General features: G+C 48.0%; 2 protein-coding genes across 3 annotated transcripts in view; both read right to left on the reverse strand.

Moving 5' to 3' along the window:
- Positions 1 to 3224, reverse strand: part of STK10 (serine/threonine kinase 10) — a 41932-nt gene extending 38708 nt beyond the window's left edge. Inside the window, exon 1 of one of the 2 annotated variants that reach the window (XM_085074013.1) lies at positions 3092 to 3224. In XM_085074013.1, coding sequence (XP_084930139.1) covers positions 3092 to 3214 — 123 coding nt within the window. In that variant the 5' untranslated portion in view covers positions 3215 to 3224. Of the gene's footprint in view, positions 1 to 1854; positions 2119 to 3091 lie in introns of those variants that run through there. The other variant, XM_085074012.1, reaches the window with a different exon arrangement.
- Positions 3225 to 9423: 6199 nt separating this feature from the next.
- The window catches only part of UBTD2 (ubiquitin domain containing 2), a 44777-nt gene continuing 28580 nt past the window's right edge, over positions 9424 to 25620 (reverse strand). The window contains exon 3 of the mRNA XM_085074014.1: positions 9424 to 13836. Within this exon, the coding sequence (XP_084930140.1) occupies positions 13439 to 13836 (398 nt within the window). The 3' untranslated portion in view covers positions 9424 to 13438. The remainder of the gene's footprint in view (positions 13837 to 25620) is intronic.

Here is a 25620-nt window from a genome sequence, read left to right on the forward strand (position 1 = left end):
TGAAGGGAAGCTTTGTCTCTGGTTATTACCTAAAATATGGATTTATAGCACAGGCCACCCAAAAAATTTGGGATTTTCAAATGAACAAACAAACTCTTGCATGAGAATTCCAAACCCACCCATGTCTGTTTGCTGGCCGGAATGGAGAACAGGTGGAGAAGAGATCAAAGCAAGGGAGAATTGAAATGTTATTAAATGGAATAAAATAACCCTTTGATTTCTGGCACAGTGTTAAACCTCACCCTGCTCAACAGGGTTAAAACTCCACAAAAGCCAAAAGCTGTCTGAATGTCCAAGGTACAGAAGGAGTGAACTTCTGGTCCTAAATCCATGATCTCTGCTGGGACATTTTTATTCTCATTTGGGTCCAAATAGGGACGAAAAGAGCTGAAGATGAGCTGTTATTGCCTGCCAGGCTGACACCCTCAGCCTGCAGGAAATCAAGTTCCTCTGACAATGTTTTTCTTGGTGTGAGGCTGGGGTTAACAACCGAGGCATTCAGATACAACAACAGCCTAAAAACCAAACCAGCCACTTCCAAAGTAGCTTAATTCTCTCAGTCACCTACTTTGGATACATTATCCACGTTGAAAATAGAAAGCATTTAAATAAGTATTTCAGTTTCCCTTTCTCTCGGAGGAGAATAATTCAATATTAATTCAATTGTAATTCAATAATAATTGAATAATAATTCAATTGAAGAAAAATTCAATAACAATTCAATTGTAAAATAACAATTCAGTTATTTTACAGTGTTTTAGCTGGTTCCTGTCACTGCTGGAGAAACCTGAGGAAATGCAAGCAGGGAATCATCCAGCAGTGAGTGTTGCTAAAATGTGTTTCTAATGCACCACACAGAGCAGACTGGCAGCAGAAGGCCTGATTTCTACTGGTGCTGCTTGCAGAAGGAAAAATACAGAAGGGATTTAAATATTTAGGAATTGTGTTTTGTTAGAAGAGAGGATCCTTCACTAAAAACTGTCACTCAAAGGGTGCTTGGCACTCAGTTTTTTGAGTTTCTGTCAAATAACACGACAGGGACAAGAAATACACACACCTAATGCCAGGACAGGGCAGTGAAATCTCTCTTTCCTGACCTGCAGTCATTCCTGCCCTATTTATTTCTCTGTTCTGCAAAGGCAAAACCTTTTAAAATGACCTGAGGAGATCATCAACCCAACAGGCAATTCCCATTCCAACCTGTGCCCAGGAGCCTCGGGATGCCCAGGCTGCTCCTGAACCCAAAACCCCCCTGGCTCAACCCCTGAGCAGGAGATGTGACATTTCCGAGCTGGGGACAGCGGGAAAGCCGCTGATTTGGAGCGCAAAGTCCGGGGAAACTTTGGTCTCTGAAAGCCTCATCCCCGCACAGCGAGGTTAAATATTCCCAGCTCCGGACACGGCGCAGCTCTCAAGGAGCTCCTCTTCGCCCTCCAAGTTTCCTGCCGGCGACACAAATGCCATGGCAGCCCCGGAGGCTCCCAAAACTTGGAGACAGCCCTGGAAGTGCTGATTTCCAGGAAAGCTCCCTCCATTCATGGCAGCGGCGGGTTTGGCAGGGAGAGCCCCGGGCTGAGCACAAAAGCATCGCTCTGAAAACGGGCAGTTCGGGGTGACCAAAAAAACCAAAATTTAAAAAGGCAAGAGAGAAAATAAAGAAAAAATGTGTTTGTCCCTCTTTTCGCCTTCCTGGAGCGCTGCTTTGCCAAGCCTAGCTCAGTGGCTGTGCCTGTCCGGCCGCTCCCGGCTAACGGGATGCGGATCCGCTGTCAGCGCGCTGTGTCCGGGGAGCAGAGCCGCTCCGAGCCGGGCTGAGAGCCCCCAGCACCTCCCCGGAGCCCCCCGAGCACCCACCTTGTACACCTTGCCGAAAGCTCCATCTCCCAGCTCGCCCACCACCTCCCACACCTCGCCGGGGTCCAGGTCGCGGCGGACGTGCTCGTACTCCTTGGAGCGGCGCTTCTCGAAGGCGGACAGGCGCAGGATGCGGCGGAAATTGGCGAAAGCCATCCCGGAGCACGGCAGCAGCCGCGGAGCCTCCGCCCGCGCCGGGCCGGCAGCACCGAGCGGCTGAGCGCCGGGGAGCGGCGGGGCGGAACCGGAGCCTCCTCCAGCCGAGCACATGGAGCCGCAGCCGCTCCACCTGCTGGGCCGGCCTGCGCTGCCCGCCGCACGGCATTGGCCGCCAGAGCCCTCCGCCCGCCCGGCCGGCACCGCCCAGCACGGCACGGCTCGGCACGGGTGGCCCGGGACACGCAGGGCACAGGGCGGGGATGGCACAGACAGGGCACGGTCCGGGGACAGCACAGCACAGACCGGGCACGGTGCGGGATTGACCCGGGACACGCAGGGCACAGTCCGGGTACGTCACGGGACAGACAGAGCACGGTCCCGGCACGGCCCGGCACCGCCCGGCTCGGCGCAGACAGGGCACGCTCCATCCCGACCCTCACGGCTCAGCCCGGCACGGCACGGTTCGGTCCGGGTGCGGCCCGGCACTGCCCAGCCGGGTCACAGTCCGCCCTGCCCGGCACGGCTCAGCCCGGGTAAGCTCTGCCCGTGCTCCTGGCGCGGTTCAGCCCCGTTCTGCCCAGCCCGGTGCATCGGGCCATGGCCCGGCCCTGTTCGGTTCGGTTCTGCCCACTGCTGGGCAGGCAGGGTTCCTTTATCCCAAACCGGACCGAGCAAATCCCGGGACAGCCGGGCAGGCAAGCAGCGATCTCCCCGCTCCGCTCCGCTCCGGCCCGCAGCATCCCCGGGACGCGGGAATGCGAAATTCCATGCGGGAAATGTGGGATTCCATGCGGGAATGCGGAATTCCATGCGGGAAATGCGGAATTCCATGCGGGAAATGCGGAATTCCATGCGGGAAATGTGGGATTCCATGCGGGAAATGCAGAATTCCATGCGGGAAATGCGGAATTCCATGCGGGAAATGCGGAATTCCATGCGGGAAATGCGGAATTCCATGCGGGAAAGGGTCCGATCCCCGCACAGACACATTCCCGCACCCTCATCCCGAGCTGTCCCGGCAGCAGAGCCACTTTTCCCGCTCCCCCCTTTCGTCTGCTGGGAAACCAGAGGGACACACCTGGTTTGGAGTCCCCGGGGCGGGAATCGCGGTGTATCCACACAGGGACACCCTGCACGGGCTGCTCCAGGGGATGTGACCCGCGGGTGGCCCGTGGGGAGTTCCATCCACCATCCTCCCCATGGCGGCGCTGGGAAGCTGAGCGGCGATCCCGAGTGGAATGGGGACATCTAGGGGACATGCCGGCGGTGCAGCTCCGGCTGTCCCCGCGGGGAATTCCCACAGTTTGGGGCTGGGTGGCTGTCCCCGCACTCCCCGGTGACACCGCGTGTGTTTGACCCCAAATCCGTGTCGCAGCGCCCAGCCGAGGGCACAGGGAGGAAGGTTTGTTCCTTTGCACATTTGAATTGCACATCCTTTGAATTATATTTCCATCCTGAAATATAATTCCGGCAAAACTCACTCCGGGCTCCTGCTTTGAGAACAGCTGAGTTTAGGGATGTTTTATCACTTCCCTGACATTGGGCTGATTGTCATCTTTCCCTGTCCTTGCTAAAAAAAAATTAAAAATACTGGCAGAGTATTTGCAGCTCCTGGATGCTGATTGAAAGAATTACCTGAGGAGTAAATGCTCCTAAAAACGAGATTGGCATTAATGCTCTGAAACTGGAGGCCCTGTGATGTTTGGAGAAGTGACACACAGGACTCTGCATCCCCTGGGGTTTAAATCCAGGGATCAGTGACATTACAAATATTGCACTTCAGCTGTTCCAACAATGGCAGCACCCTGTAATACTAATTAAGCAGCGAGTTCCCCGCGGTGCTCCAGCTCAAATCATTCCTCTTTCCACAGGTTTCCCCTGCTGGCAGAGATTTACAGGTGGCAGAATCAGCCCAGGCTGCAGATTTATTGATTTATTTATTTTATTTTTTTTTTAGCAGGGAGTTTCTCCTCTGTGTTCACATTTGGGGAATTTTGACTGAATTTCCAGAGCTGGAGGTTCAGCTCTTCCTCTGCACTGCGCTGGGGGAGACCAAAGAGGACTGAAAATAATTGTTAAAAGTGACACCTTCGAAAGAAAAATGTGGGTTTTTTCCCCAATGTTTCTGGTTTGTTGCAAAAGTCCTATTTTTTTTTTTTCCCTCCAGTGTTGGGGTGGGAAAGAAGACAGGAAGACAGGAAGAGAAGACAGGCAGACAGCAAGGAGCACTTTCACATTTTCCCTGTGCAGAAATCACACGTGGCTCTCTCATAAATCATCTCATTAATCCTCTCCATGAATTCTGAGCAGCATCTCTTGTCTGTTGCCGAGTGTTAATTGCCTGTGCAACCTGCCTAGGAGCAGTGGGCATTTCAAATGAAATAAATCCTGCTAATTATTGCTCTCAGCTTCGTGCAGGCCATGCCTGAGAGCTCCCTGCCCTCCTGAGGGGAAGTTTTATTGCTTTCTCCAGGATGGGACCAACCTGAATAAAGATCAAACCCTGCTGCTCCTCGACCCAAATGCTGTGGGGAGAGAGAGGGGAGGTAAAGCTAGGATTATCCCTGAAGGCTGGGAGAGAATTGGGATTGTTCAACCTGGAGAAGAGAAGGTTTTGGGGTGATCTAATTGTGGCCTTTCAGTGCCTGAAGGGGCTACAGGAAAGATGGAGAGGGATTTTGGGGATGGAGTGGCAGGGAAAGGGGGAATGGATTGACTGAGAGAGGGCAGGGTTGGATGGGATTTTGGGAAAAAATCCTTCCCTGGGAGGGTGGTGAGGCTGCCCCTGGATCCCTGAAGTGTCCAAGGCCAGGCTGGACGGGGCTTGGAGCACCCTGGGACAGTAGAAGGTGTCCCTGCCATGGAAAGAGGTGACCTTTAAGGTTCCTCCCACCCAAACCATTCCTCTGCCAGCAGCTCTGGTCCCTGGCTGGTGTTGGTCACTCTCCCAGCCCATCCCAAACGGCAGGAAGCACCAGCATTCTGCTATTTCCTGCGGGTGGGAGGAGCAGGAGGTCACCTTCATTGTCTGGATGTGAGCACTGGCTGGTGTCCCACGTGTTCTTTCCAGCAGGAAATCAGTGCTCACCCTCTGTTCCCAAACCCCTCAGCCCCGAGCAGAGCATCTCCACCTGCTCCAGGGACACATCCAGCCAGGCAGCCACGAGGAATTTAGGGAGATCAGCTCACTTTGCTCCTCCTTTCCGCTGCCAGCTCCCTGGGTTGATGTTTTCATGGATCATTCTCCACCACAATCTCCTCTTCCATGATTTACTGGAGGTGGCTGAAGTGGGGTTGCAGCCCTGTGGGGTTTGGCGGCACTGGGAGGTGGCAAAACCTCCATCCTGTGAATATTTCCCTAAAACCCTCCCAGGATTTTTGGGAATGAGGATTTCAGCCCCAAACTGTGTCGAGTTTTCGAATTTTTGAATTGAGCCTTTCATCCCGAGACTCCCTGGTTTAAAGGCCACTTTGAGCAGTGAAGGTTCCTCCCGCTCCCCCGGCCATTCCCCAGTCCAGATGTTGCCAATGGCTCCAACATCTGCACCTCATTCCCGAGGGCAGAGCAGCAGCCACGAGCCAGGGAGGTGCCCTGGAACATGTTTGGGATGAGCCCGAGGCGATTCCTGCCGAGTCAGTCGGGAAACGCTCAGAGAAGCGGGTGAGAGGCTGGATTTGGGGTCTTTCCCCTGGAATAACTCACGGAGGGCAGGGATGCCTCGTCAAATGGGATTTATCTCCTCTCCAAAATGAGCAGCTGGACTGCAGGGAATCCAAAGCGTTTGCAGTCTCCTGCATCGACAAAAAACAACAAAAAGAATCCTGCAGAGCCTCCCAGCAGGAGCAGCTCCCGAAAATTCCCAGGAATCCTTCACCCAGGAACACCACAGCCCCACATCTCTGACCCCACAGGCTCAGCTTCCACCCAACCTGGAGAAATAAATCCCAGAGCTGCAGCACAGCACCTCCCTGGGGTTTTCTGGGGTGACAGAGGAGTTTGGGGAGGAGGAGGGATTGATCCAAGCTGGATTTCAGCCCCACAGCCATCCCGAGGTTGTCACCTCCTCCCTGACCTGCGGGGTTTGGGGACATCCCAGCCTGGTGGCACTGGGGCAGACTGGGCTCTCCCCAAGCCTCACAGGGGCAATTCTTTCTCCACACCCCTGAATCCCTGCTGGAATTCCCAGCCCAGCAACAGGAAACTGGCTTTGTTAATGAGCCACCTAATTAATGCCATGTGGAGAGAAGGCAGTTTGGTTCCTTTTGTCAAATATCCCCTGTTCCCCCTCTGGGCACAGCAGTTCCATGGATTTATTCCCTCTCTCCTCACACACAGCCCAGGAAACCTCCAAAGTCACTGCCACTGGAGTTTCCCTAAGGAAACAGGATGGCTGTGGCAGGAGGGAATAATTAAATTAGAAAATTTCAGCCTCCAAGGTTTCAGCACAGCTGGAGGTGAAATCCCACAAATGCTCCAAGCTTGGAGCAACCTGGGATAGTGGGAAATGTCCCTGTTGATGGAAAAGGGTTGGAACTGGATGAGCTTTAAGGTCCTTTCCACCCCAAACCATCCCGGGATTCTGTGGAATGGTTGCACTCAATGCTTTGCACCTTGTATTTTAGATATATCTATTGAAAAAGGGAAATGTGGATAAATTAAAGCATAATGTGTACACATTTCCATATAAAAGGAATAAAAATTTCCTATTTTTCTATCTATAGGGGGAAAATTTCCAGGAAAATCACACCCTTGTTTGTTTGGAATTCCCATCCCAAATTCCGCAGTGAAATTTCCTACATTTTCTTTTTGAAAAAATGGAAATATTTCCCTGTGGCCTGCAAAGAATTATTCCTGCTCCTCTGATACTTCAGGCAGTTAATCAAGGCTATAAAAGCAGTGACCTGAATTAAGACAAAGTGTCAGGGAATGTAATTACAGGACAATTACCCAAATCCATTCTTTTTGTTCAGCGAGGAGCTGATCCCCAGAGCCACGCTGGGGGAGCTCATCTCCAGCCTCTGCATTTCTCCATGGATTTCACACCTTGGCTGCAGGAAAAAAACATTGTCACACAGCAAAAATTCCTGTTAAAATGTGTCCCTCAAGGGGATCAGAGGGAATGGAGGAGTTGTAGAATTCCAGCTCCGAACCCAAAAGCCCCACTGAAGAAATTTAGGGGGGAAAAAGTTGAATTTGTTTGGTTTTTACAGGAAATTTGCATGGCATTTCTGATGGAAATTAAAATTAAATTAAAAAAAATAAATTAAATTAAAAAATTAAAATTCGATTAAAAATTAAAATTCAATTAAAAATTAAATTCAATCAAAAATAATAAATGAAATTAAGTTTTTTAAAAAATTAAATAATTTTATCAGCCTGGAGACAACCTGTGAGGTGTTAATAAAAAAAGTTGAATTTGCTTGGTTTTTACAGGAAATTTGCATGGCATTTCTGATGGAAATTAAAATTAAATTAAAAAAAATAAATTAAATTAAAAAATTAAAATTCGATTAAAAATTAAATTCAATTAAAAATTAAATTCAATCAAAAATAATTAATGAAATTAAGTTTTAAAAAAAATTAAATAATTTTATCAGCCTGGAGACAACCTGTGAGGTGTTCATAAACTCCCAGATGGAAAACATAAAAACCCATTTATTGGCCTGGAATTCTTCCCTACCCAGGGAGGGGGAAAAAATATTCAAAAGCCTTTTTTACACAAATCTTTGATTCTAAAACGATCCCTAAAACTTAACAGAGGGAAAGAAACACCCCAAAATCCCTAAAAACCCCCCAAATTCTGGTTTCCCTGGGTTTTTCCACCCCAAATCCAACATCAATCCCACCATACAAACCAACCCCACAGCCGAGAGTTTTACCATAAAAATGAAGGTATTTATTCAAGAAGTACAAAGTTGATGGTACCAGCCATCTTTGAAAGCCATTCCCATGAGGCAGAGAGGACACCGAGCCCAGTCCCTTCGCTCAGAGCACACCGAAGCTAAAGTGTCCCCAAGTGTCCCCAAGTGTCCCCCGAGCGTCACCCGCGGCGCAGTCCTGGCCGTCGCTGCTCAAATCCACCTCTTTTTTTTTTTTTTGGGGAAACATTCCCTGGACTTGAGAGGCACGAATAGGGTTTGTAATCCGAGAGCAGTGGGTTGGTTGAACGAAGCCAGCAGCTCCTGGCTGGTTTGGGTTCAGTCGCCTTCGGACTGGAGATTCCAATCGCCTAAAGGGGGGAATAAAATTAAAAAAAAAAACAAAACGGGATTTGGGAAGGAGCAGGTGCAGAATTTTCTGGAGCTCAAGGTGAAGGGAAGGTTTTAAGGCAGGAGTCGGGATTTGGAGTTCTCTCTTTGCCCCGTGGCTCTGAGGAAATGGTGGGAAATCAGCTGGAAAAGGTACAAATCCAAAGTTCCACTGGAAAAACCCCCAAAGCATGGTCCTTCTTGGAGGGTCAGGACACACTTTTCCACGGAAAATCCAGCAGACACATCGTTTCAAAATCTCCAAGTCCTCTTGAAGAAGCCCTGTTGGTTAAAATCTCTCCTTTTCCAGCTGCCTGACTGCTGCAGGCTCAGTGAAATGTCCCCCTTGGCGAGGAGAGCTCCAAACTCCACCCCTAGGGACACGAGTGACACACAGAGGATCCACGAGGATGGGATTTGGGGGGAGAGGAATTTGCAGGAAATCCCAAACGCTCCCTGGGGAAGGGAAATCTCACAGCAGATTTGTGCATCCTGAACCACCAGGAGGGTTTGGAGCTGCAGAGGGAACAGCAGGACATTCAGCATTTTGGGAGGAAACGTGGAAATCCAACTGCAAGGCTTCCCAGGGGATGGGCAAGGCAGCCATCGACATCCAGTGGGTTTGGAGAACACGTTTTGGTGTTTTCCCAGGAATTGCAGAGTGGATGAAGCTCATTCCCACAGCCAGAGCAGGTTTTTAGGAAGAACTTTCTCAAACACCTCTCATCCCACACTCCAGAAGAGTTCCAAGCTGTCCCAGAGCTTCCAGCCACAATCCAGCAGGGAAATAGTGAAGGGCAAAGGCAGAAAAAAAACCCCAAAAAACAAAACAAAACCCCTTTTTTTTTAACAGAGGCTACTTTCATTTCAAAGTAACAAGATCTAAGCAGCACAGGGAAAAAGCAACAAAAAAAAAATCCTTTTTTTTTTAATGTAAACATTCTCTGCATAAGGTGCAGGGGTCTGGGATGTCTGTACAGGGGACATGGAAAAAGTTTGGACAGGAGAGCTCCAGAGGCAGAAATGCAGCTGCCCCTTCCATTTCTGAAGCATCACAGACATGGAGAAACGTTCAGCATTCACTTTTGTCAACACCTACAAGGCAAAAATGCTTCCAGAGCTCCATGGCTAAAAGCATCCCACCATTGTAACCAAGAGTAGTTGTTTTTTTTGTTTTAATACTTGTAAAAAAAAAAAAAAAAGATTTTACATTATTTACTAGCAATGGATATATATGCAGAAGCACATCACACTACAGCAATATTTTTCTCAATTCATCAATTGACCTTCACCAAACATTATGCACAGTTGCTCTCCAAAGATTCCATCTCTTTCCTCTCCTCCCCAAAGCAACTTTCAGTGGAAGGCAAATCAAAGCTGGGGTTGGTTTGGCTGCTCCTGGGGTGAGGATTTTTGGTGTTGCCACACCCCCAACTTTTTAGGGTGTCTGTTAAAAACCCAACTTGTAACACCACCAACCTGCAGCATTTCCTTTTCCCCAATATTCCCCAGCTCCAGGGAAGCAAAGGCCTTCAGGAAATACACCCCAAGCTGTGTTTGGTGTGGAGGATCCCAAAAAAGTGTGATGCACCAAGGCAGGCAGTGACATTTGGGGAGCTCTGAGGGAGCAGCTGTCACTTGGGTGGGGAAGAAGACCCTGAGCATCCTCCTGTGGTGCCCCAAATGCACCTGCAGCACACCTGGGGCTTTTTTAGGGCTTTTTTGGGGCTTTTTGGGGGGCTCCCTGGTCCTGGGGGTTTGTGCCTCTCTGCCCTTCAAGCTGGTCAGGAGTGGGACTTTCATCAGGTCAGGCAGAAGTGACAATAAAGAGTATAAAAATCTGAGCTGAGTCGAACAGAGCTGTCACTGACAGGGTAAAAAAGGCTCTCCTGGCATCAATTCCCAGCCAGAGCTGAGCAGGAATGGCACAAAGGGCTCAGGGGGGTAAGAGATGAACCCCAAATCCATTCCTCCTCACCTGGCTGTGCTGTGTGCGTTGAAATCCTGCTGCACCCCTTCGTTCACACCCCAGGGCTGGAGGGGGGGAACAGCACCCCAAAAGGGCTAAAAGCCAGCCAGGCCATGCTGCCAGCACCTCCTGCTGCAATCCTGGGGTTCTCCAGCCTCTCCTGGGGTTCTCCATTCTCTCCTGGGGTTATCCATTCTCTCCTGGGGTTCTCTAGCCTCTCATGGGGTTCTCCATCCTCTCCTGGGGTTCTCCATCCTCTCCTGGAGTTCTCTAGCCTCTCCTGGGGTTCTCCAGCCTCTCCTGGGGTTCTCCATCCTCTCCTGGGGTTCTCCATCCTCTCCTGGGGTTCTCCAGCCTCTCCTGGAGTTCTCCATCCTCTCCTGGGGTTCTCCATCCTCTCCTGGGGTTCTCCAGCCTCTCCTGGGATCATCCATCCTCTCCTGGGTTCTCTAGCCTCTCATGGGATTTTCCATCCTCTCCTGGAGTTCTCCATCCTCTCCTGAGCAGCCCCAAGTCCCCAGCTGGTTAATCCCACTCGAGCCATGCCCTGCACTCAGATAATTCTTCCTCCCCTCTGCCCCCCAAACCTCATCCCACACTCCCAGCCCACTGCACTGCAATCTGCACCCAAACCCAGTGTTTAGGGCAAACTCAAGGCATTTGAGATGCTAATGCTCAGCTGTGTGGCACAACCTCCCTGTCAGCCACGTGCATTTACAGCTTGTTATTGATATTTTTAACAAGTATTTTCAAATTTCAAGTTTTTTTTCCCCAATACAAATCTTGTAAAGTTGTGTTTCTGCAGGGTATGTGCTCAGTCCTGCTGTGATTTCATACAGAGAGGGTCAAAGTCGTCACTGTCACCTCTAAAAGCATTTTACCACTGAATCCTTTCAGGTTTTGATATGTGATTAAGGAGGGGGGAGGCTGTTAAAGAGAATTTTCCTGACCAAAAGCACTGTTCTACTCCAAACCCACTCACAACGTGGCCTTCAGAGCCTCACCTTTCTCCCTGCCAGAAAAGCAATTAATACAAAACATGATCATCCCAAAGTGTCATAAAACTGAGCTTTTTTTTCCAACAAATAGAGGGGGAGAGGGAAAGAAGGAGCAATTTCAGCCCCAACATCTCCAAACCAGCACCTGGTGACAACAGCCTGAATGAAAATAGAAAAAAATTCAAGGAGAGAAAAAAAAAAATCCTACGAATATTAAAAAAAGTGGTGGTTTAGTGTTCACAGCTCCTGGTTTGCTCCTCTTTAATCCACCACAATTTCCCCCTTCCAGAAGGGACTGCAGGGAAATGACACCACAAAAAGCATTTATTCAGACATATAAGTTATGCCTTATAAGCCAAGTAGTGTCTCCCTGGCAGGAAAACATCCTTTGCCCAGAGAAAACCCAAGAGAGATTTTTTTTGACTTATGTATCAAATATTTCCCCCTCCCCTGGAATGCAAAAGGTTTGGCTGCAAAAACCTCAAGTACAATAAATCAAATTTGCCTTAAAATAATCCTCCACAACAGAAAAACTCGTTCTAGGTTAGCATTGATCAGCTCACTTTCAGCTTTGAAAACACAAGAAAAACAAAAGAGAAAGGAAAAGAAAAGCAAGTCACTTTGGTGATGGTGAGAACAGGGAATTAATTTTCCTTTCCCCAGCTCTGCCACTGCATTTCAGGCAGTCCGGAGCTGCCAGAAACCCACAGGTTTGGTACAACATGAGGACCCAAAAAAAGCTGTAGTTGGGTGGGAAATGCAAACAAAACGTGGTTCTGTTTCCCAACCATCAATGAAATTCTGCTTCCACCTGCTGGGATGTCCAAGTGAGCTCTGATCATCCTGACTCTGGTGCAAGAACTCCCTGGGAGTTTCTGAGTCCCAGAAATTGGATTTCTGTGGGATTAATGAGGGAGCAGAAGTTTAAAATCATCAGTGTAACCCAGCAGTTTGACAAACAGCTGCACCAGCTGCAGCTTTACGACATTCCTTCAGAGAGAGAAGACAGAAACCAGGAAAAACCTTCTGTTCCCACATTACCAGCACTTTTGACTTTGGAAGGAGTCATTTCAATGATGGCTTGAACCCCAAGCAAACAGAAATCATGATTCAAAGAGCAGGGCCTTCATCTCCACCAAAGGCAGGGCTGCAGAGCATCTCCAGCTGGGGGAACCAACTGCATCCCCCCAACCCCAAAATGCTCCGACTTTGGAGCCTGCAGAAGGATTTGTCATGAGCTGAAAGCAGCCCTGGTACATTCTGGAGGGAGAGCACTGCCTGGGGACATCAGGGCCACGCTCTGGGGGTGGCTGTGGTGGTGAGGACACCTCCAGCTGCCCTGGAGAGTCACCACAGCTCCAAAACTGGCTGCCAGTGACACCCCACAAGCTGGGAACTGTGTGCTATTGCATCCTCCCCACCTCCCAAGCTCTGTGCCCCCTGGGGAAGCACGGGAAGCTGCAAGCCTGGGAGGAACTGCAGTGCCCTGGAGCTGTCAGGCTGAGGACAGCCCAGCATCACCCACCTCAGCCTGATGTGAGGGACAGGAGCTCAGCAGGCACAGAGCCAGGAGGCTGGGTCAGTGTGGAGCAGCTGAATTACAGTACAGTAGTGAGAGCAGCCAGGGCTGAGTTATTGCCTGAGGCTCCGGCGGGATCAACTCCACCTTGGAATGTACAATCGCTCGGGCTGAGCATCACCAGGAGCTGCCAGGGAGCAAAGCCCAGCCCAGCTCCAGTGCCCAGGGCTGGCTGTGCCCCATCAGAGGCTGGTCACACCCGCAGGGATCCCCTGATCGGCTCCTTCCTGCGGGAGCTGCGTGTGCTGCTGATACGGAATTGGATACATCGGTTCGGTCGGAAGGTGGGTTTTCCAATAAAAGTGCTCTCTGTTGCTCCAGCCTCACGGATCAGGACACCGCTGAGGGTTTTCAGGATCATCACAGATTGCAGTGAACGACAATCTCTTCCCTCCCTCTCCTCCCTTCCCTTCCCATTCCTCCCTTTGCCCTCGCCCCGTTCCTCTCGCTGTCGTGTCCAACACGAGATCAGGCAAACCCCAGGTGACATCCCCACGTTTCTGCAGATCTCCATCACGGATGGAAGCTTTGTTGGTCATTCCTCAGAACCCCAAAAGACCAGAGGGCAGCGACACCAAACCCCACGACAGAGACGCGGCAGAGAAGAAAACCACCAACACGAGCACGAGATCAGTTGTCCACCGGGGTGGGGTTTGCTAAGGGCTGGCTCACGATGACTTGCACCACGTAGTCCTTTGGGATTTTCAGCTCCTCCAGTTTCATTTTGTCAGCCAGGGGCCTCCCGGAGAAGAACCAGCGCTGGCTGCCAGGCTCCACTCCCTCCACGGCGTGCAGCCGCCGCTTCATGTGGTACACCGAGTCCATGCTGCGCACCAGCAGCTTCAGGTCTTTGCCCGTGGACAGGCGCAGGCGCAGCTGGCACTCGTGGCCCGAGTTGGGAGGAGGGTCAGGGATGTCCAGAGTCTCCAGGTCGCCCTTCTCCTCGATCATGTTGATGGGTGGGGCGAGGCAGTAGACGGGGAGCTGGTAGCGGTTGCCCAGTTCATCGTAACACTCCGTAAGAGCACCTGGAGGGGAGAGAAAGGGGGAAGATGAGTGGGGATTTCTGGGATATTCGACTCCCAAGAACTTCCCAAGTTCTGGATGAACTTCCCAAGTTCTGGGAGCTGGTAGCAGCTGCCCAGTTCATCGTAACACTCTGTAAGAGCACCTGGAGGGGAGAGAAAGGGGGAAGATGAGTGGGGATTTCTGGGATATTCGACTCCCAAGAACTTCCCAAGTTCTGGATGAACTTCCCAAGTTCTGGGAGCTGGTAGCAGTTGCCCAGTTCATCATAACACTCTGTAAGAGCACTTTGAGGAGAGAAAAGGGGGAAATGAGTGGGGATTCCTGGGATATTCAACATGGAATGGTCATTTTCAGAAGGTTTCACCCTGTTTTCACCAAGTTTGAATTCAGGCTTTAAAGGAGCAGACAAAAAATCATCAGCGCTGCAACTTGTTTGCATGCAGAAATTTGGGATAGAGATAAAAACATCCCCTAAAAGCCAAACCAGCTCCAGAACTTCCCAGTTTCTGGATGAACTTCCCAAGTTCTGGGAGCTGGTAGCAGTTGCCCAGTTCATCATAACACTCCGTAAGAGCACTTTGAGGAGAGAAAAAGGGGGAAAATGAGTGGGGATTCCTGGGATATTCAACATGGAATAGTCAGTTTAGGAAGTTTTACCCTGCTGTGGTGAGGTTTGAATTCAGGCTTTAAAGGAGAAGACAGAAATCATCAGTGCTGCAACTTGTTTGCACGCAGAAATTTGGGATAGAGATAAAAACATCCCCTGAAAGCCAAACCACTTCCAGATAAATCAGGCTAAATCAGGATGGACTTCCCAAGCAGGGCTGAGAGATGAGGATGATGTTCTCCCAGGTGTCACTTAAAGGAGGAATTCCTCAGCAGAACACTGGCCAAGGCTCAGGACATGCAGGCACCCAGCAATGCCACTTGGCCCAACTCCACCCCGAGCTGGGGAAAAGCAGGAGAGCACTGTGAAAGGAGGATTTTGTGATTTCTCCAACATCCCCAAATGGCTGGACTGGTTTGTGCAGGATTTGTGTTTCAGTGAGCACTGCCAGGACAAACAACCAGGCCACCCAAGGCTAGGGCTCCACTGGCCACAATGCCCTGCATGGATTTTGGATTTCCACAGCATCTCTGACTCCCACTTCCAAAGCCCTGGAGGGATTTTTATTTACCTAAACTCTCAGATTATGTGGGATAATCTGGATAACCTGTGTGTGCACACAGCACAGCTCAGGAATTTTCACACAAGCTGAAGTATCAAATACAAGCTGAGTTTTTCACATGATAACTTTATAAAACAGATTTCACTCTATAAAACAAATTTCACTTCATAAAACCCATTTCAAGCACTACCCTGGAAAAGCAGCAGCACATTTTCCATGCTATTTTAAGAGTTCAAGGGAGAGAAGGCTGAAAGGGAAACTGAGGAATCTGCACCCCAAATCCCAGCAGGAATTCCTTCTCACCGTGGTTAACCCCCAGCTTCTCCCACTCCACCAAACCTTCTCCCCTGCTCTGAATTTACCTGCAGAACAAATTTCCACATTTTTGCCCCTAGAGGGGGCACAGCCACTTGCCAAATTACCCATCCCATTGGAGCTGGGCATGTTTGAAGAGCAGCCAAGTCCTTGAGCTACAGAATATTAAAAAAAACCACTTTGACTCTGTTCTGCACACAACAGCCAAGTGCTCCTTGTTAGAAACGAAGAGGTTTTTTTAGTTAATTTTTTTTTTCCATGCTGATACTGAGTTGTCTTAAACTTTGCTGTTTGCTCAGCAAAATTCCCACAATGTAAAATTTTAACTGGAGGATATGTGGGACATGCAGCCCAGTGTAACAGCAGCATCTTCTGCTGGAAATCTTTTAGACAAAAACCCTTTTTTTTAAAGGATAATTTGTGTTGGTGAAAACAATCAGAGGAAATCAATGAAAAGATCAATTTTTAGGCTTTCTGTTTGCACAGGTAGCACTAAGGCAGCTGTGCCCTGAGGATTAATGAGACAGAAAAACCAAAAAAAAAAAAGGAAATAAAATGATATCATTATATCAACTCATTACAATCTTTTACCATTAATGAATTTCAGAGCAAAGCAGCTTTTCTCAAACCCATCCCTTTTATGGTTGCCATTGACAGAGCCAAGCCTGAAGTTCCCACACTTCAGTTTTGTTTTACAACCTTCATTTCACTCCTCATCCATTTGCTAAATGTCACAGGACTAAATTCCAGACATAGAAACAGGGAGATGCAGTTTGCTTCTAAAAAAAAAAATCCAAAATCCAAACCTCAACAGCCTCTTAACAGAGCTAAAGCAGCTAAAATTTCATCAAAAGCCACATCTCTTAAAAATAATCCATCAGCTTCAGAAGAGCCTCTCAAAGAGTTAATTTTAAACAGCAAGAGGGGAACTTGCTGAGGAATTTCTTCATCATTTATCTCGTTGCCCAGCTGAACTAACATCAAGGTCAAAGCTGCTGCTATAAACACTGGATTCCTGAATCATCATCAGATAAGCAATATTAAAACAAATCCTCCCTAACAGCAGCTAACTTGGAGGTCTGTAGCTAAAAAAAAAAAAAATGAATTAATAGAGAAAAAAACACAGCAGGGGAAACCTCTTGCCAGGAAGATCTCACAGTCCCATCCCAGACTGAGAAATGGTTTATAACCAACTATTCATGTCAGAAGGGGTTGTTGCAAATCCTGAAAAAAAAAAAATTCCTGAAAAAAGCATCCCTAAAGCTCTCAAGTCCCTTTACCTGCCAATCAGTGGCTTTCAGGACTTATTGATTAAAGCCAATATATTGAATATATTGAATATATTGATTAAAGAAGGTGATTATTGAGAGCATCTCCTTCACAGCAGCACTCTGGAGCTCCAAAGAGAGGAAGTGTTGGTCCTTAACTCCAAAAAATCCCAGAATTACTGAGCTTGGAAAAGCCCTCTAAAGCCACCGAGACCAATCTGTCACCATCCCCAGCTTGTCCCCAGCCCAGAGCACTCAGTGCCACCTCCAGGTGACACCTGCAGGGCTGGGGAGAAATTCCTGCTGCAGAAATTCCTGCTGAAGTCCAACCTGAACCCAAACAGGCAGAACATGAAGGGTGTCACTGGGGTTGGAACACCAACATGAAACCACAGCTCAAATAACCAGGAGAGCAGTGTGAGGTTGTTGGAAGTGATGAAGGCAAACAGAAGTTGTTGGAGAGGAAAAGAAGTGATCTTCAGCCCAGGAAACTCAACATCCCAACCAGAAAACACTTCCTAATGTTGCTGTTCTACCTGAAAATCACATTCCTGCAAGATCCATCAGCTTGGTCCACATTTAGCTGGAAGGGACACTGAAAGAATATCAAGCTTTTATGAGAAAGTGGAAAACAAGAGAGAAATAAATTATTTTTTTAGGTTTTTCTGTTACTTAGGCAACCAAGGTCCTCAGCAGGTAGTTTCAGGATAAGAAGGATGAAACCTCCTTAATCCAGAGGAGGAAAAGGTAACAAAAGGTTCCCTGAGAGCTGCAGGGAACAACCATCCCACATCCCAACTGAGCCTGCTTCCCTTCCCTTCTCTTTCCTTCCCCAAACCAGAGCAGTTCAGATGCCAAAGCCTAGAAGGTGAGGTGACACTTGGAATTTTCACTGCTGGATCATCCCAAGAAATCTCATTCCTGCAAGATCCATCAGCTTGGCCCACGTTTAGCTAGAAGGGACACTGAAAGAATATCAAGCTTTTATGAGAAAGTGGAAAACAAGAGAGAAATAAATTATTTTTTTAGGTTTTTCTGTTACTTAGGCAACCAAGGTCCTCAGCAGGTAGTTCCAGCATAAGAAGGATGAAACCTCCTTAAACCAGAGGAGGAAAAGGTGCTGAAATCCCAACTGAGCCTCATTCCCTTCCCTGCTTCCCTTCCCTTTCCTTCCCCAAACCAGAGCAGTTCAGATGCCAAAACCTAGAAGGTTGAGGTGACACTTGGAATTTTCACTGCTGGATCATCCCAAGAAAACCCCTGGAAGGTGCAGATATCCCAGGAGGAAAGCAGCAGGAAGGAAAGGTGGCAGACAAGAAGAAGATCTAATGCAAAAAAAACCACCAGCAGATGGGATTATTTGAATATTTCAGAAGCAACACCGGGTTGGAGAGTGAGGAATTCTGGAAGGAGCTAAAAAGGCAGAGCTTCTTGTTGGTTGTTATCCAGGTAGGAGACAGCTTGAGAATTTCAGAGGGGAAAATAAGCAGATGTGATCATCAAGCAGAAGGGAACGGGAACATTTTGAAATTAATTGCCTGGCAGGCCATAAAACCTTCATTTTAGGGAGATTATTCGGATTTTTCACTGGATTGGGAAGGGAAAACACTAAAAAAAGTACTAACAATTTAACAGCTCTCCATGACAGGAAGGTCAACTTTTGCAGGAGTTATTAAGTCAAGCAGATGAGATCACATTCACCCAAAAACAATGAAAAGTTTTCATGCATTGGAAATGGCATTTTGGCATTTCCTCGAGCTGCACACCATTCTCCTCAGGAAAATTCTTGTTTTCTCTTCAAGAGCTACCTTCTGTTTCTTTATGCTTTAGAGCAGTTTTGAGGATGGCTCAGAAACAGCCAAAACTTAAGAACTGAGCAGATTTCCATCTTTTTTTTTTTTTTTTTTTCCCCTTCCCCCAGACAGATTTGCTGCAGGAGGAGAAATTAAGACAACACAACCCCAAATGTAGCACTGCAATGAGACTCAGCGAATTTCAGGAGGCTGAGTGTCTGTGTGTAACACATTAGCCCAAGGAACAGCTGGTTCAGTTGTTTTTCTGACACAAAATCTCCATTCCAAAGCCAAGCTGAGCCTGGATTGCTGAATCAGTTTGGAATAGTAGAGTTTTCACCTGTAGAGCATTGATTTGAACCCAACAGAAATCACTAATGCATGAAATTCCTGAAGAAAACAAGAGGGTTTTTTAGCACAGCAGCTGCTGGACAGCAAAGATGAGGCAGAAAAGCTGAATTATCTCTTCTTTTTTAATTGATTCCAGGGCACAGCTGGGAAATACAAGATTTTTATAAAGACAAGAAGATGTCAGGAGCACGTGGGAGAGGTGGAGGGTTGCTCCTGCAGGATGGGAGTGGCACTGGGACAGGAGCAAACACGCCTCCAACCAGCCCAAACTGCCAGGAGCTCACACCAAAAACCTCTTTCTGATTTAATCCCAACCCAAACTGCTCCATGCTGCTGTTACCAGCGTGGATTTCCTATTTTCCACAGGGAAATATTTGGGAATATTCATCAAGCCAGTGCCTTGCACCATGTAGAGGACAATAAAGCAGCTACAAGGATGAATGGTGTGGAGGAAACTCTTGATAATAAACCATCCATATAAATCCCCTCCTGTGCTTCTTCCACACTGAATTTCCACGGGTTATGCAGCTGGAATTTGCAAATTTTATAAAAATCCCAGCTGCCAGAAAGCTCCTGGGCTAATTTGGATCCCAAGCCATGGCACAAGTGCTCTGCTGTCATCCCCACCCTGCCTTTGTCACTGCAGCTCCTGCAAGAATGGGGTTTGCAGATAACGAGTATTGAGCATTTAATAATTCTCATTTTGAATTCGCTGTAAAACAGCTCTTCCATTATGGGGACATTGTGGGTCTGGCTCCATTCCATGCTGGAGAACAACTCCCAGGGGCAGCAGGAGATCCCAGAGCTGCAGGAGCAGCTCATTGCCACTGGTGACAACTGGCACAAGCCATGAGGAACTGTGCTTGGTGCATTACAAGGGGAAAATAAAGAGACTCTGACATCCTTGCCAGCCTCAAGGATCCTACCCTGCTGCTTTTCCTGCAATCACAGGATAGCTGGGGTTGGAAGGGAGCTGTGGAGATCACCCAGTCCAACCAGTGTCACCTGGAGCAGGTGACACAGGGACACCTCCAGGTGGGGCTGGGATGTCTCCAGAGAGGGAACTCCACACCCTCCCTGGCCACTCTCCATGGAAAGGAGTTTTTCCTCGTGTTGTAACACCAAAATAATACCTTGAAAGAGCAAATGCCAGCTGGAGGATCTAACCAAAGATCCCTGAGGTGTATCTAAGCCATCCTGCTCCAAACCAAGCACACCTTGCCTAGCACAGGGCAGCTTCCCCACTGAACTGCTTGTCCTGCCCCTGGATCCCTGGAATTGTCCAAGGCCAGGCTGGAGCACCCTGGGACAGTGGAAGGTGTCCCTGCCCATGGCAGGATGGCACTGGATGAGCCCTGAGCTTCCCTTCCACCCCAAATTTTGGGAAAAGCCTGCTGCACATGAGCATCTCGGAGCTTCCTGATCCACTCCTTCATCACAGCAGAGCACCAGCACCACTTCGTTCATTAGCACTAATTAGCTAGGCTGAAGGTGAAGGATAATTAACACAGGCTTCTGAAATTAATACATCTCTGCATTAGATAAATGAGCCACTTTTCAGATTTTAGCCACAGTTCCTGGGTGTGCCTAGGAGAGCAGCTGCCATGGGAAGAGGGACAGGACATTTTGGGAAGGACATTTTGGGAAGGGAGCGTTCAAGGCCCTGAACCAAATCCCTCAAAATTCCTCTTAAAAATCCACACTAAAGCCACCAGCAGCAGTGACAATCCTGTCCAAAGAGCTGGAATTTGTCACCCCACCTCGCTCACCTGATGGGGTGACAAGACACCAGCAATTTTGGGGTTTAATGGAAAAATTTTGGGTTTTGATGGAAAAGAGGAAACCAGGGAAGAGGGATGTACACCAGACAGCTCCAGCCTTGACAGCAGTGAAAATTCCACAAATGAGTTAATTCCTCCCTAATACAGCTTCCCCAGAGCTCAATACCTCCAGTCTGTGCACTTCACTGGGTTTGATAAATAAACTAATTATGCATTAATGCTTGCTAGTTGTCATGTTAACAACACCATATGTGCTACACTTCCACATCCCCCCAAAACTTGGATCTGCTGTTGCATGGCAGTAACAGCTTTCCGAGAGCTATTGCATCAGGGTTCAAAGATGACAAGTCATTTTCCTAATGAAGTATTCATCGACTATTCTGCTTTGCATGTCATGAAAATAGATGCCTGTCTAGACAGGCTTCTTAGATAAAAATGTAAAAATGAGATGGTTGGTAGAAGAGCTTCTCTCTGTGTACTCTCTTCATTTATATTTGCTGTTCTGCATTATCCAGCTGCTTCAAGGGGGTGGAGGGTTTTGGAGGAGAAAAAGAATTAGGATATCATCCTCACCTGAGGCTGCATCATGTCCCTCCAAGGACAGTGGTTAAAGTCCCCAGGTTGCCTGTTCAGGGTGAAGCTGAACTCAGGTTTACACAAGTTGTCACTGCCTTGGTTACCATAGATTTTTTTCTAGTCTGCTGTTCCCATCAGCCTGGAGTGAACACCTCAGCATCCCAAATCCCAGAACTGACATGGAAAACCAACTGGGAGGTTAACAAAATCATTTTATACAAGTGACAGAGATTTCCTTTTTCTTGCCAACCACAGAAAAAAAAAAATTGCAGTTTTTGTTCTTGGAAGTCCCCAAAGTGTCACCTGCAGCCCTTCCTTGGACACCTGCAGGGATGAGCACTCCAAACCTCCCTGGGCAGCTCCTGCCAAGGCCTGAGCACCCTTTCCATGGAGAAATTCCTGCTGCTGTCCAAGCTGAGCCTCCCCTGGCCCAGCCTGAGGCTGTTCTCTCTCCTCCTGTCCCTGTTCCCTGGATCCAACCTCATTCCAGGGAATTGCAGGGAGAGAGAAAAGCCCAGACTGACCAGGACTTCTTGGGATGTTCACTTAGCAAGTGGAGCTGCTGCACCTCCTGTGCACTCCAGGCAAGAGTTCAACCTCCCAACAAGTCCCTGCCCACCACAGTGCCCACTCAAAATCAGATTTGAGAGAGTTTAGTCAGCTCCACGTGGATCTGGAAGGAAATTTGGGATGAGACATTAATTCTTAAAGCTCCAGATGCAGCAGAGGAGAGAGAACACCTCAGACTGAACACCAAAGCAAATATTGATTTTGATGGAGAGGGGAGAGCTTTCCCAACACAAGGACAAGAGGTGGAAAATTAAAACTAAATAACCCTTCCCACCAGCTAGCTGTGTGCAGCAGGGGACAGAAAACGAGCCCAGAATGACCCAGACAAGGCTTTGCCCTCACCTCTGCTGTTCCTGCTCCCGAATTCCCTCCATCCCTGGCTGCCACCCCCAGAGCTGCCAACCAGCAGGGAAGTCCCTCCTCTGCACGCTGAGTCTCCAAGGAGCAGCAGCAGGAATGGGACAGGCTGCAGGGAGGTCAGGCAGGCTGACACAGTGCCAGCCCAGTGCCCACAGCCCAAAATCAACCCACAACTCAAGGCTGGTTCCAGCTGTGGGTTGGAGGGGATTAAAGGAGCTCCCAGGGAGGATTGGAGGCAGCAGTGCTGCTTTACTCACTCCAAGGTGCTGCTCATTCAGAGTGCCCTGATTTATAATAATAAAATTAAAAAAAAAATAAAATAATTATTGATTAAGCATAAAGGTAGAAGATGGAATGCTGATGTGATGCACTGAGCACATCTGGGGAGCTGCACAGATGGTGAGAGCCCAGAAAGGTTAAAAATTCAAGCCCTTGCTGGAGTTGTGACCTTCTGTAAAAACCTTCCCAGATCACTCAGGAATTACTAAAAGCACCTCGGAGGTTTCACTGTTCCTGTGTCACACTGAGGAGCCAAAGCAGGGATGGAAACACAAGAAATTCATTTTGCTGCAGGTTTTCTCTGCAATAAAGGTACAAAGCAAACACTGCTTGCTCTGGGCTGGGCTCAGCAAAAAAAGCAAAGCCCACTGGGCTTCTCAGGGAGAGCTGTCAGCAAAAAAACAGCTCCCAGCTCCAGGTGCAAACAAACCCAGGAAAATTCCTAGAAATCAGGATTTTTCCAGAGGTCAATCTGTGTGTAACACACCCAGTGAATGAGCTGAAGTTATCAGGCTGAGGTATTTATTGAAGGAGGCTGTGAAAGGTTTAATAACACTGAAATACCTGCTGGGACACAGCCCAGGGAGGATTTCCTCAGCCAGCATGTCCCTAAAAGGCTGAAGGGAGAAGCTTCAGACATTTCTGACCATAACATCTTTGCCTTGATCATGGACAAAAGTGATCATTTTAATAATTTTATTTAAATTCCTGAAATCAAACCAGTATAAGATGCCAAATGTTTTGGCCACAATCAACTGGAGATGATGGAGGAGGAGGAGGTGAGACACCCAAGGGCTGCCTGAGCCCCTCATTTATCACATTTAGCACACCAATTCCTCCAGGAATACCAAATTCACCACCAAACACAATTCCAAAAATGAGCAAAGCCACCCCCAGAAATCCCCTTTTCCCAGGGAAGGCTCAGGGAGCTCTCACTGGAATCTCCAGGGAGGAAGCCACTTTAAACTTCATTTTCCACTCACACTTTCAACACATCATCTTTCTTTTTCTCATTTTCCTAGCAGACAGCGAGGCAGATGAAGCTGATAGCCACTTCCTCCCCTGTAAGCAGCCAATAATGGAGTAAATGTCCACTCCAGGGGAATGTTTAATAAAGCAGACATCATGTCCTGACCACTATCAGATAGCAGGGGACTGTTATTCACTCCTGTCTGCAACATCTGCAACACCCAGAGCAACAAGCAGCTCCTGACACCAAGAATTTGAGATGTTCTTTTGTCATGAGGGTTTATTTTGGGGTTATTTTGAGCATCTCGTGGCCATTATGGCCAGGCAGTTTGGGTTTGTTGCTTTGGTTATTTTCTTGGTTTTTTGTTGTTTTTTTTTTCTTAAAGGAATGAGCTGCAATTTTTTGGGTCACACATCATTTGTCAAAAAATAAAATTTAAAAAAAAACCACAGAGCAGTTCTGAAAAGTGCTGCAGTCATCCTCCCCACACCAGGAAAGACAAACTGAAACCAAAGACAGGAAACAGAAGAAGACTTGAGGAGATTCCAAGCAATGATGTTGACAAAGCTCCTCAAAATACCTTTCAAAAAAACAAGAGCAGAAGTTAAAGATATATAAGGAAAACAAACTAAAGATGTAGCCCTAAGTGGGATTTTTATTTGAAGGGCTGAGAGTTCCTAACCTGCACTTAGATATATAAATACTCCAGCCAGCCACAACTGCTTTACATCCTGAGCATTGGATTCATTTCTCTCCCATCTGAAGAGAACGCTGGCAGTTCAGCATGCCTCAGAAAGGATGTTGTGATCTATTTTAAAAGCCATTAATCACAGCAGAGATGATGGAAAGCATCATCTTAATTGAAGAGGCTGTTGAGCAAAGTGATTCTTTTCCAAGGTTAGGAGGAATTTGGTGAAGCACAGCAGCATACCAAATCCTGCCCTAGAACCATGGGGAATAAACCATTTTTCCAGGTGTGAAAATGCCAAGAATCACCAATTCCATGTCCAGGCAGGTGAAGATCCCTCGTTTAGATGAAACCTGATGAAAAAGCAATTTACTGAGCGTGGGCAAAGTGAAACAGGCAGAGCTTTTTGGGGATTTCTCCTCGGCAGGAGGCACTTTGTGAGCACAGGAGCTGCTCCAGGCAGGGATTTTGGGATGAGCTGGAATCCCCTGCTGCTTGGCAGGAGCCCAGAGGAGCAGCAGCACATCCAGCAGTGCCACCAGCAGCATTTCTTGTCACACTTGTCCCTGCCTCGTGCTGTGCCTGTGCTTCAGAGCAAGGCCACGGTGAGATGGGAACACCAGGGTGGCCAAAAAATGAGGTGTGAAGCACCAAAATTGGGCTGCAGCTCTCAGCTGGGTGGGCAGCCCTGCTCCAGGTACCCATGGGTGCTGAGAGGCAGGGAGAGATTGAAGGCAGGAAGATTAAACCAGCCTGGGTGAAGGTTTGTGGAATTTAAACTAGCCTGGGTGCAGGTTTATGGAATTTAAACCAACCCTGGTTGGTTTATGAAAGATTTATGCAGATTTATGAAAGACTGAACCAGGCTGGGTGCAGGTTTATGGAAAAGTTTAATCCAGCCTGGTGCAGATTTATGAAAAAGTTTAAACCACCCTGGGTGGAGGTTTATGGAATTTAAACCAGCCCTGGTTCAGATTTATGAAAAATTTTAAATCCACCCTGGTGCAGGTTTATTAAAGTTGTTTAAACCAGCCTGGATGCAGGTTTATGAAAAAGTTTAAACCCAACCTGGTGCAGATTTATGAAAGACTGAACCAGGCTGGGTGCAGCTTAATGGAAGTTTAAGCCAACCCTGGTGCAGGTTTATGAAAATTAAACCAGCCTGGGTGCAGGTTTATGAAAAAGTTTAAACTAGCCCTGGTGCAGGTTTATGAAAATGTTTAAACCAACCTGGTGCAGGTTTATGAAACATTGAACCAGGCTGGGTGCAGATTTATGAAAAAGTTTAAACCAGGCTGGGTGCAGGTTTATGGAGGTTTAAACCAGCCCTGGTGCAGATTTATGGAATTTAAACCAGCCCTGGTGAAGATTTATGGAAGTTTAAACCAGCCTGGGTGCAGCTTTATGGAATTAAGTTTAAATCAGCCTGGGTGCAGATTTATGAAAAAGTTTAAACCCACCCTGGTGCAGATTTATGGGAAATTAAACCAACCTGGTGCAGGTTTATGGAGGTTTAAACCAACCCTGGTGCAGGTTTATGGAAATTTAAGCTGGTGCAGGTTGATGAAAGCTCCACTCAATGTATTCTTTCCCCACTTCAGTCAAGCTAAGCCTACGGAGAGGACTTGACGTCAAGAAGCCTTAAAAATAGCCACTGATGTGT

The sequence above is a fragment of the Lichenostomus cassidix genome, chromosome 13 (assembly GCF_008360975.1).
Source record: "Lichenostomus cassidix isolate B80296 chromosome 13, HeHo_3.0, whole genome shotgun sequence".
NCBI lineage: Eukaryota > Metazoa > Chordata > Aves > Passeriformes > Meliphagidae > Lichenostomus > Lichenostomus cassidix.